Below are 12,464 nucleotides of genomic sequence, written 5' to 3'. Positions count from 1 at the left end.
TTCAACCAGGTTTGTACATACAGCAAATATTAATATCAATTATATAGCTGGAAAAACTAAAGCAGCTTTCAGACACACTGTCTTTCATGAATTAGTCATCTACTTCAGGAGGACACAAGCACATCCTATTAAAAAGAAAGGTCTGTCTGTTCTTATGGAAAAGGAAATAGAATTTTAAAACTTTAATAATTGTTGGGCTGTTTTATGCAAGGCTGAGATTTGGAACTGAGATCATATCACTGACTGCTCTCTCATGCATCTGGATTTTCCTGTAATATCCAGAGCTACTGATAAGATAGAGTTGCTTAAAGAAAAATATTACATGGTCACACAGAAACAAGCAAAAACAAACAAATAAAGACAGAAAACCATTTGCTGACAACTGCTTGCATTAAAGTATGTTGTTATTTAGTCATTAAGCCCGTGCAAAAATCCAGAATAAGGTCCAAGCTGTGACTCATCTGAAGCCAGGCTGCTTCAAAAGGTCAGATGCCTCTGCACTGCAGCATCAGAAGTGGGACCTCCTGCATGCACCAAATGCCTCTGCTAGCTCAGTACAAGGGGGTCCTGAATGCACCAAACTTTCAGTGCTGGAGATGAACCTGCACATTTAACAACAGTATTTAGTAACAGCTGGTAAAACTTAACTGAATAAATCCTGGGAACATAAATTCAGTAATCAGTTTTATCACTGAGCTTGTACAACTCTTTTGGTTTGTTTTTAGTTTGTTCTGTTTCCAGCAGGTGGAGGGGCAGAATCAAGTGCACTGTGGTCTGTCACCAAAATTCATTACTACATGGAACACCACCAGGAAGTTCAACAGCAAAAGGATGAAAACAATTTCAAATAATTTAAGATAGGATGTGAACAGACAAGATGTGATGCTGATTCAACCTTGTGCATAACTCTACAGCTCTTTCAAGAGACCAGAGTGCTTTATTGTGAAATGATATCTAATCTTGAATTATTTATTCCGAAGTTCAACTATTTAGTCAATAGTTCTGCTCTGAGACAACACAGTCATATTAAACTGGTACAAAGTGAACTCAGTCAAGTCTTTAACTGATCAGTACCCCATGGTGCTCCATGAAATAGATTTTTAGTCTGCTTTCAGGTTAGGATTTTTTTTTTATTTATAACTCATCACAGCATTCTTCACTACACAAGACTGCCCAGCATAGTTTAGAGAGTAATCCTAAGAGGTCACTTGCTGTAAAAGTGATGATAAGTTTAGTTTCTGTATCTTCTGTATTAATAGTGCTCTTGAACACAGAAAAGTGAAAACTGACAGACCTTCCTGTTTGTTTATTTCTTCTAAGCTCCGCTTCACTGTTTCTTTCATATCTTCATCCTCTTCACTATCTGAGCCTTAAATGCACAAATGAAATAAATTACACATTGCTTCTAATAAAGATATTAACAGTCTCTTGCATTTCTCTTACCACAAAACCAACTGATTAATACACTTGTTATGATCTAAAAAATTCAAGATAAAAATACATTCCAGTGGTAGTTTGAGACAGCAACTCAAGAGACAGTTATTTTTCAGCTACCTTCTTCCCCTTCTCCCCATAATCTAGAAGCAGATTGCTTCTATTTTTTATTATGTTAAAGCAGTAACAAGAAATAATAGATGCAGAAGCTACTGCATCTACTGCTTTTGTGGGGTTTTTTTTTTGGTAATATTCAGCTATTAAAAGTGACTCACTTTCTATATATTACTCACTTTCTATAAAATGTATCAAGGATTTAATTACGGGAAGAAGTCCCTTAGCGTGTCTCTGCCTACACATGACTGCAGCTGTAGTTTATTGCCCAAATACTGCATTTGAACAATGGAGTGCTAAAACTCAACTGAACAGTGCAATTTAGCAGATATTGCTGTTCAAGTCTCATATAAGCAGAAAGTTGATAGACTTGATTTAATCTGTTAATTCATCACAACCCAGTCCAGCCAAAACTCCACAACTTTTCCCCTTCTTAATTACACTCTTCACAAGGGTGACTTGCAGCTCCAGAAGGATGGTTTTATTTTGAAGTGTCTAGTAAGGATTTGTGTACCTGAAGTGGTGTGGGTTTGGTTGGTTGAGTTTTTTTGTTGGTTGACTTTTTTCCCCATTATACAGAGGCGCAGTAAAGTACAGGTTAAAAACCAAGCCAATGAGTCACGTTATGCATTCATTCTCCTGCTACAGGCTATTGCTATTTTGGGAGATGGACTCTATAACGAGGTCTTACAGTATTAGCAAACAAGGTCTCCTACAGTCACACCAACAGAAGCACTCCCCTTAAAGTCACCATTAACACATCAGTGTATTTCTGATTACATTAACCAGCCAAGAACTTTCCAACATGGTCACCTAATTTACTGACTGTGTGACTTCTGGCATTTTGAATTACCCAATTTAGCTATTCAAATTGTCAGGTATGCCTTCCAAAATTTATTTTCAAACTTCTGACACACAACCTGTTTAAGCAGAACCTTGCTGACTTTCCCAATTCCAGGAATAAAAATTCCAACAGCTGGTGTTGAACAGTGATCAGCAGCCCAAGAAGATGCCAGAAATAGAGAGTTAAAATGGTTATTTCTCCACTCACTTGGCAGACTGACTGTGAACTCTTTTTGGAGCTGCCTACCATTTCTGAGCAGAAGAGATACTAATTTTTACATCATTTTCCAAAGCAAAGCAAAATCCACACCCCCTCCTCTCCCAAAAGCAGTCACTACAATTACTAATGAAAGGGAGGAAAAAGTGCAAAGGAAAGGCTTTCCCAAGTGGCTTCTCTCTTATTAACTATCCTTTTAATCTTCCAGCCAGGAAGACATGTCAGACTGCTCTAAAAAGTTTTATACCTGTTGGAACAGTTGAAGCAATTACTCCCTAACTCAATTCTTGGTGTATGTACACATGACATAAAAACACTTCCAGGGATAGGGCATCCACAGCTTTTCTGGGCAACTGGTCTCACTACCACCTGAGTAAATAATTTCTTCCTACCATCTAATCCAAATCTTTCCTCTTTCAGTACAAAACCATTCCCCATTGTTTTGTCACTATCTGCCCATGTAAAAAGTCCCTCTTTTTTATAAGCCCCCTTTACATCTTGAAGGCCACAGTGTAGTCTCCTCAGAGCCTTCTCTTCTCCAGGCTGAACAACCACAACACTCTAAGCCTTCCTTTCCAGCTCTCTGATCATCTTTGTGACCCCCTCTGGACCTGCTCCAACAGGTCCATGTCTTTCTTGTTCTGAGGACCTCAGCACAGGACACAGCACTCCAGGTGGGGTCTCATGAGGGCAGAGTAGAGGTGCAGAATCCCCTCCCCTGACCTGCTGGTGACTCCTCTTTTGATGCAGCCCAGGATGCAGGTGGCCTTCTGGGCTGTGACCACACACTGCTGGCTCATGTCCAGATTTCCATCCCTGAGAACCACCAGGTCCATCTCCACTGGTCTGTTCACATGCAGCTCTTCTCCCAGGCTGCACTCGTGTCTGGAATTACCCGACCCAGGTGCACCACCTTGCACTTGACCTTGTTGAACTTCATGAGGTTCTTACGGGCCCACTTCTCAAGTTTGTCCAGGCCTTCCTGGATGACATCCCATCCTTTAGGTGTGTCAATTGTACTGCTCAGCTTCATGTCATTTGCAAACCTGTTGAGGGTGCCCTCCCTTCCCCATGTCACTAAGGAAGAGATGGAAGAGCACTTGTCATCAGCCTCCACTTTGACACGGAGCCACTGACTACAGCTCTCTGGCTGTGTCCATCCAGCCAATTCCTTATCCACTAACAAGTCTATCCATCAAATCCACATCTCTCCAATTTGGAGATAGGGATGTCATGTGGGAGGGTACCAAGGCTCTACAAAAGTCCAGGCAGATGATATCACAGCCTTCCCTTGTCAACCATTGCAGTTGGTCCATCATAAAAGGCCACCAGACTGGTCAGGCAATGTCATAGAATGGTGGAAATTGGAAGGGACCTCTGGAAGTCATATTGTCCAGCCTCCCAGCTCAATCAGAATCATCTACTGCCCAGGACTATGTCCAGATGGCTTGTGAGCATTACTGAAAAGACAGTGTAGTGGGGAGCTCCCATCTTGTTAGATATGACCTTACTGAATAAAGTGAAAATATCACCTTCCTCAGCCTGCTGGCAACAACCTTCCTAATGCAAGCCCAGGGTACTGCCGGACCTCTCAGCCATCAGAGCACACACCAGCTCATGCTCAACTTGGTGCTCACCAGGGCCACCAGGTCCTCCCCTACAAAGCTGTTTCCCAGCTGGTTGACTCCTGGTCAGCATATGTTGATGGTTGTGGTTGTTTCTCTCCAGATGCTGAACTCTGCACTTCCCTTTGTTGAACTTTGTGAGATTCAGTCAGCCCTGTCAAGGTTCCTCAGGATGGCAGCACAGTTCCTGTGGTGTACAAACTGGCACTCCCAGTTTTGTGTCATCGACACACTGGCTGTAGGTATACCCTGTTCCATTATCTAAGTCATTAACAGACATTAAATAAGATTGGTCCCAGTACTGGGACACAGCTGGTTCCTGACCTCCATCTGAACTTCATGACACTTGTTCACCGTGTTCCAGGTCTGGCTGTTCAGCCGGTTTTAAACCCACCTCAGTTTTCTCATCCAGCTCACACCTTGTCAGCATATACCTCTGATACTGCTGGCATCTTCTAACGAAGAATGTTTAATTTTGAGAAATCAGGAATGTTCTGTCCCTCTTGTTAAAATGCTCAGCACTTGCTATAGCTCCTAACTCCTCTGGTGTCAGAGGAAAAGCAGCTGCCCAGTTTCAGAGGCAAGAGATCTTAAGATCTCTTATACTATCCTCGAGTACATTTTGTCAAATATACATCAGCTAAGAACCTCTGACTGTACCTGTTCTTTCAAAAGAAATCCTATTGCTTACTATTGTCGCCACATACTGACATATTCCTGCTGGAAGAATGAGAAAACAGGAAAGCAAACTCTGGATGAATATACAGCTCAGAGTGATTTTTTGACATTTCACATCTCTCAGAAACCTGTTCTGGGGACAGACTGGTACTTTCACAGAATGTAAGCACTGTCCCACCATCAAAGCAGGACACAAATCACAGCTTGAATTTGGATTAGCTGCCCACACAGCTCAAAGTATCCCCTCACTATATCTGATCTTCTTTTGCAACCTTCCCAGTTACCACCAACCCCTCATAATTTCCATTTGGTTTACCACCAGAGACTCAATTTCCCTTCCCCAGCCTTCCTCCTGCTCCCTCCCTCACCACACAACACACCTCTTGTCTACTGTATAGTCTCACGCCTCACCTCCACTTCTCTCTAAAATACCCCTTCTCTTAGTCTTTTCAGTAACTCCCAATCTCACCTGCCTCTTTCCCCGTCCAAGGTACAGTGACATTCACATCACACTACCTCTCCAACCACTGACCCTTCTCTTTTCACAGGTGATGTCTGGAATTTTAGTGCTACCTTAGGGATACCATTTGTTAACTCATTCAGGATCCCAGGAGTTACTTAGCCAAAATCTTTAGATGAGTACTCCATACTTACCTTTGTTAGCAATCACATTTGGTATGTGTGGCCATGCTGCCTTTAAAATACCATTTCCTTGGCTTCTAGAATCTTTTCTTTTATTCTTTTTTTCCTATGTCTCTGGACAATCCTTCCCACATACTGTTCCCCAATACTTACTGCTCTAATCTCTCCTCAATATTAAGGGAATATCATCTGTAAATGCAAGTACAGCTACTTCCTGCTGAGGGCTCCACCATACAAGACCTCTCTTCCTCCATGCAAAGCAAGCCTTACTCTATGTATCTCTGCCTACACTTGCTCATTCAAGTGTAGGACAAATAAAAATAAAGCTCTCAAGCTGCCACTCTTCCCCAGTTGCATTTCTTGGAAACTGGCCAGTATAATGATGGTCACTCAGACCCTCATCTAACCTTTATCTTAGACTCCTCTCTCAAATTCAAAGCCAGATTTAAGCTAAACCTCAAGATTTTTTTTGTATTATCTGAGTGGTGAGGTCTTTCCAGCTCATCCACTGGCCTACAATTATTGTTCAGGCTCATTATCTTAGGTCTCAGTACACTGCTTTCTCCCTAGGGCATGCACATACAAGACATGCCACTGACATACCAAAGCCAGTAGTAACTTCCTGCTGTAGCTAAACACAAGGTTACAACTGAAGGGTGACTCTTATCACTCTACTGCAATAAGCTTTGGCTGCCATAATAAAGGAAGACATCACTACAGAAACTATAACTCATTCATGGTGCATCAGTCTGCAGATGCTCATGCCCTTCACATTCAGTTTCACATTCAGGGAAGTGGGGGCCGGAGGTTGTGACCTAACTTTAGTTAACACAGATTGCAAACGAGTAAAGGTTTGGAAAAAGCAGAGACAGGAGAGATGCAGCATTCACACTGGACCTCAAACTGGACCACACATGGACTTTAACTCATGAAAACCTTTACCATGGAGAAGTAAAGCAACTATTCTCAATGTCTTCTATAAATCTGTTCTTCTGTCCTCTTAAATCCTTTCGTTGGCTGTATGTAAAACAAAAGCTTTTGGGCATGGTGGGAGCTAGGAAGGAGCATTCATTAAAATGAACTGAAACCCTGCTCTTCCAAATATAAAAGCCCTCATGGAAGCGGCATTTGGTAGTATTTAAACACTTCAGGCAAGAGCAGCAGATGGAAGACACAGGCTAGCAACCTCATGTGAGCACAGTGAAATGTACTTTATGGGTCAGTGAAAGGTACAGTGGCTTTTTGGCAGACACCACTATATTTAGTACACCACTGATTTTGACAGGCTCATGAGACAGACTGGCTCTTCAAAAGAAAGGACAAGAAATACTTCCAAAAATTTGCTCTTACTATTTAAAAGAGTCTGTTTTACATAAGAGCTCAGTCACTGAAGGATCTCATTTAAACATAACTGGGAGAAATACAGTTAAGCTAAAGACATCAACTTACACAAATTAACTTGTCAACCAGAAAGTTGTGGCATTCCTATCAGTGTCCAGATGGACATGATGACCCCAATCTACCATCAGCTTTCCCCTCCACACTGTCCAGCACGCATTAAAAGTGTACTTCCAACAGACAGGATATCATCGAGACACAGACAATGGAATAATGACATTTTCCTGCACATTACAATTTTTTTTGATATAAAGCAAGACATTGAAAACTCTTGTCTTCTGCCGTTCCCAAACCACACAGTCAAAATGCATGAAGCTCTTCTCACATGTTGTGGCTTCAGCATAAAAACAAAAATCTTCTTCATTTATGAACTCAGGCTTAGCAGCAGCAGAGAACAAGTAAGAATGTCTATTCTTTCCATATCTCAAAGGAAGTTCAAGCATCTCCTCCAGCTAAGGGTTTCCTATAGTAACATACAGTTGGTATCATATTGCAACATCTGCAGAACATTTTATTTTTATTTATTTATTTTAAAATGAATACTGTACTGCAGTTCCCACAGCAGCTGTGCTGGTAAAACCATTCACAAAATGCACCTGTCAGATTGCCACATCCAAACACAATCCAGCTGCTCAGAAGCTAATGATAGCTCTGTGAAGGTGATTTAGGGTAAGAGCTTTTTCATTTTTGCATCCAATACCAACAACGGTCTGATATTTTTCAACATGATTCTCTGTCCTGTTTCTCACTCACTTCTCTCTCCAGAATAATAGCCTTAGGCTTGAGCGAGCTGCAAAGCAAGCAATTCTTGTTTGCATTTCCTTATACTCAGCTGCTTTTCTGTAACAGTTCAACAAGTTATACCAGCCTGTGATGCTCTGCACTACTTTCCCCCTCAACCTCCAATACTGGTTTTGCCACATTAAGACTTGTGAACGATGGCTGATGCTGCTAAGCCACACTATGTGAATACTATGCAGTGACTTTATCCTTTTAAAGAAAAGCTTTTATAAACTCTTGGTAACAACATCATCTCACAATGGAGCAAATGCAGACCTATTACCAACAGTGAATTTTCCAATATTCTGTTTCAATACAGGATGGGGAGACAAAGGCAGCTCTTGCTGTCTGGATCCCCCCTTGCTGACACTGACTACAAAAGGGGACAATTCTGTTCCTTACAAGTTTGCTAAGGAATGCCAACAGCCAAAGGACTCATGTGTCATTCCATCAATTTCCTGTTCATGAATTTTTTTTTTGTAATGACCACACATGTGACTTAAGTGGAATGCACAATGAGCAGCCAGCCAGCAAGCTAAGGTTTGCAGCCTCCAGGTAGGGCCAATTACCATTCTAGCAAGTATTAATGTAGTAAAGGGCATTGAAAGAAATGTTAAATTAAGAAACTTCTAATGCCTGGAGTGGCCAGAAAACTCTGTAAGCACCTTTTCTCTATCAAAAGAGCTTAAATCAATTCCAGCTTGCCACATATGATTTCTTTTCAGAAAACTATTTAATTATCCTGATTTTTTTCCCTTTAATTAATCAATGCCAATTGATCATTCAGAGATAGCACTCTACTTTAATCTTCTTGGTGGAATAGCAGCACCATGCTATAGCTCTCATAAACCTGTATCAAGACTAGAAGTGTAATTTTTCAGAAAACAGTTTAGGGCTAATTCAGAAACAGCTTTCTGTAATATGCTCTGAATTTACAACCCTCCAAAACCACAAGAAGCAGCAAGAAAAAGCAAAAATGTCTACAGAGAAATGTCAGGTCTTCTAGGGAAAACAGCAAAATACTTTAAAATGCTAATAAATATTACAACTCATCTCAGCTCTGGTACCCTTTGCATGAGAATGAGCTGGCTCAATCTTCTTTGATTGTCCTATATAAAACCAGTGTGATCATTTTAGCATGACATAGAACCTGGCACTTCAGAGAACTTAAAAACCTTCACTGAGATTTTTTTTCTCCAAATGGATGTGTGAGCCATGTGCCAGTGAAGACAATTATCAAATGACAGGAAGTATCCAGGAGGTCAGAGTTAAAATGGACAGAAGTATTTTGAGAAATAACGATGCTTTAGCAGGGTCACATTTGTTTCAGACACAGCACAAATCAAGCCAAACAGATCTGAGTACAAACTGGTAACTATGCACACAAGAGTGCTTTAAACAGCTTCTCTTTACCTAGAAAGGAGTTTTCAGACTCAAACACCAGTTTTGTCTCCTGCTATAACAAAGAATACAGGGACGACAGAGTTTGTTATATTGAACAAAAATGCTTAAAGTTTGTTTTAAAAACATGCCCATGCATAATGGTTTTCTGATCTATTATTCATTGAAATACCATTACAGTACAAAAAGCACCAAGCAACAGTTTATGTTACCAGTGTAAGTGTTCCATTTTTTATTGGAAAGAACTATCAGCTTACTGGAAAATTTGTGTTTAATGTTTACTTTCTACCTTTTGTGGTATCTGAAATGCTGTTGAGCAAGGCACACATCATGTCTCCTTCAATGTGGTGAGGATTCAGGATGCGAGCTGACCGCTGGGTCATTTTGAATTGGTTTTCCAGTTCCAGGAAGCTTTTGTCTCCAGAAAGAACAGTGAAAGGAATTTGCTTGGGTAGGTGCTCATCCAGACGACCAGCCTATACAAAACAAATGGCAAGTGCTGAACAGAGATCATGTTTTATCTCATGGCATGTGGCTAGCTTTGTGCAAGACAGGTCTTCACTGGAAAGTTTTCTACAGCAATTTATTCCTGCTTTAATGATCCATGCCACATTTACTCCACTGTGAATGGCACTGCTTCAAAAGTTTGATCTTCATTTCTTCTCTATGTACAATACATACTGGTGATGGCAACCAGAACTGTACAGATGGAGTATGGAACAAATTCCTAAAAAGCAGCCTTTTAGAACTGTCTCCACATAAAACAAGCCATCTCTGCAGAGCATTTTAAGAGTAATATAAAAAGCATGATGGAACATAAAACCATAATGTTAAGACTGGAATGTGCTTATACAGTTACATAGATAGTAATTTATGTAACTGATAAAGCACTATCTGGCCTCAAGCTGCACCAGGGGAGGTTTACATTTTCACTGAAAAGGTTGCCAAGCTCTGGAACAGTCTGCCCAGAGAAGCCGTGGAGTCAGCATCCCTGAAAGTGCTCAAAAATCACGTGGAGATGGCACTTGAGGCCATGGCTTAATGACAGCGGTAGTGCTGGGTTGATGGCTGGATTTGATGATCTAGAAGATCTTTTCCAACCTCGAAATCTATGATTCTACATTAGGAACATGACTCTCCATGGCATCCCAGATTTCTGTCCCTCACCTGCACACCCCAGCCCTGCCAAGGCCCAGAGTCTACTGAATAGAGGCACTGCTCTTTGTCAGTTCAGCAGGGCCTGTGAAACCAGCACCCATTCAACCACATTGTACAGATGGCTCGAGATCTGGGCTGCTTGAAGGGAGACAAAGGAGTTACTGTTAACAGAAACTGTGAGAAGTGCAGGTTTTTTACTCTTCATTCCCTAACCAGCTCCTTTCCCCTCCACAATAGAGTGCTGTCCTATTCAGGCTCATTTTTATGTCACTTCTCACCCACGTGGCTCCACTCAGTCCAGGTTTATCATTCTTACAGGGGACACAGAAGTCTCATGGAAAGGATCTAAAAATGTCATCAGCAATTAGTACTTAACATCAATAGCAGATACCACCTGCCACCCTCCTCTGGGTACAGGACACAATACAGCAAGCATGCCCCAACTTACATGAACACAGAGAGCAAAGTCTGCTGCTTCTCTTCTGGTACTGCAATGTGGATGAAGAAAGAAACATCCAATCCTCTTAAGATAATTGTAAATTTTGCAATGCACTGGAGGCTTCCAGTTGCTGTATCCTCCTATACAGTGAAGAGAAGTAATATTAATAATAATAAAAACCAAAAATGAAAAACAAACCAACCATGGGTTTGGGCAGAAATGTCAACGTGAACTAAGAATGCAAGAAGGTAAAAGCAAATATTCAACTGTCTTTAAAGACAGAATTTATTTTGACCAATGTGAAAGAAAAACATATAACCAAACCCCCCAGCCCTCTTGTTCCTCAAATAGAAGGCAGAAAAAAGTAGATAGCCTGATGCTACTCTATCAATTTTGTACAATTTTTTCTTCAATTCCTGAAAAACTTATTTTCTAGCTATCATCTGCTTTTAGACACAAGGATGTGTTTTTCTCCAGTTTGAAGCACAATTACAGTTAATGTGCAGAATCAAAAGAGCTCTGGAAACAGCACAAGTAACAGAAATGCTTCTCTTAAGGAAACCTGTACTACAGGAGTTACAGAGTCAATATACACTACAACTGCCTGACACATTCCATGTCAGAACTCATCAAAAAGAGGATCCAAGAACTGGAGCAACAGCTGAGAGAAATGGTGGAGCCCTGACAAACCTGTGGATGCAGTCAAGGATGAGCAAAATGAGTTACAACTGGGCAAAAAGTGCAGGAATTCTCTAAACAGTATGCTAAGCATGCAATTACAGGCTGAAGAAATAGGTGAATAATAAAGATGAGCTGAGTAAAGCGCCTGCTACAGACAAAACCACTACCAGACTGAAACAAGTTGCAAAGGAAAGAAAAGAAGCAGGAAGTCTCTCAAGAAGAGAGGAAAAACCAGAGGAGCTTGCACCATAACGATACATATGAAAGTATGAAAAGGCAAGCAAATGAAAGGACATTTTGACCAGAGTGACTAAGAATTTTCTAACATTCCAATGGCTAGGAAACAGTGGGTCTGCAACACAGAGGAAAAAATGTTGCTTTATCTGCTAGATGACAGAGTGGCTGGATGTAAGAAAGGATTTTGAATGGAAAATGAAAGCAGTTATTGACAGCATTTCACGTGAGGACATGGGAAACCAATGCCCAAGTAAACAGGCTGCAGAGGATGGTTTATGCCAATGTGTCCACCCAGAGTCTGACAAAGAAAAGCATTCCTCAGTACATTTCTCCTGTTACCCCCCTGCCTTTTCAGCCTAATGGCAAGAAGATGACGTCAAAAATGATCGCAAAGACTTATTAAGAGTCTACACAGAAATGATTTAGTGGAACTTGTCTATAAGACAAAAAAGCTATTTGCAAGTTGTTCTTGTCTGCTGTGACAGCCCTCATTCCCTATTTGGGAAAGACTTGTAATCACCAGCCCTGTTTTTTTGGCTGCATAAATGTACAACATAAGTATTTGACCAGGGCAGCTGAAAACAATGACAAACCTGTATTTATTTAGCTTGTTAGCCCACAAATGGATGAAAGACAACTGAGTATCTAAAGACAGAAACCATACAGAGTCCAGACAATACAACAGAGGAACTCAAAGCAAAGCTAAGGCCATACTAGAAACAGGAAAAATAGAAATAATGCAGCTATATAGTATAAAAATAATAATTAAAAATTCAGAAATGTTTGGGAAATGCAGGAAAAAATGTTGCTATATTTT

The 12,464-nt window shown here is 40.8% G+C and overlaps 1 protein-coding gene across 2 annotated transcripts in view; it reads right to left on the bottom strand.

Moving 5' to 3' along the window:
* The window catches only part of ZNF451 (zinc finger protein 451), a 36,043-nt gene that overhangs the window by 1,850 nt on the left and 21,729 nt on the right, over positions 1–12,464 (bottom strand). Inside the window, exons 12-14 of one of the 2 annotated variants that reach the window (XM_063389407.1) lie at positions 10,739–10,869; positions 9,422–9,608; positions 1,295–1,369 (exon numbers count right to left, since the gene is read on the bottom strand). In XM_063389407.1, coding sequence (XP_063245477.1) covers positions 1,295–1,369; positions 9,422–9,608; positions 10,739–10,869 — 393 coding nt within the window. The remainder of the gene's footprint in view (positions 1–1,294; positions 1,370–9,421; positions 9,609–10,738; positions 10,870–12,464) is intronic. The other variant, XM_063389409.1, reaches the window with a different exon arrangement.

Source organism: Prinia subflava, chromosome 2, assembly GCF_021018805.1.
Source record: "Prinia subflava isolate CZ2003 ecotype Zambia chromosome 2, Cam_Psub_1.2, whole genome shotgun sequence".
Taxonomy (NCBI): domain Eukaryota; kingdom Metazoa; phylum Chordata; class Aves; order Passeriformes; family Cisticolidae; genus Prinia; species Prinia subflava.
The sequence above is the reverse complement of the archived record's forward strand: the minus strand, read 5'-3'. Positions and strand labels throughout refer to the sequence as shown.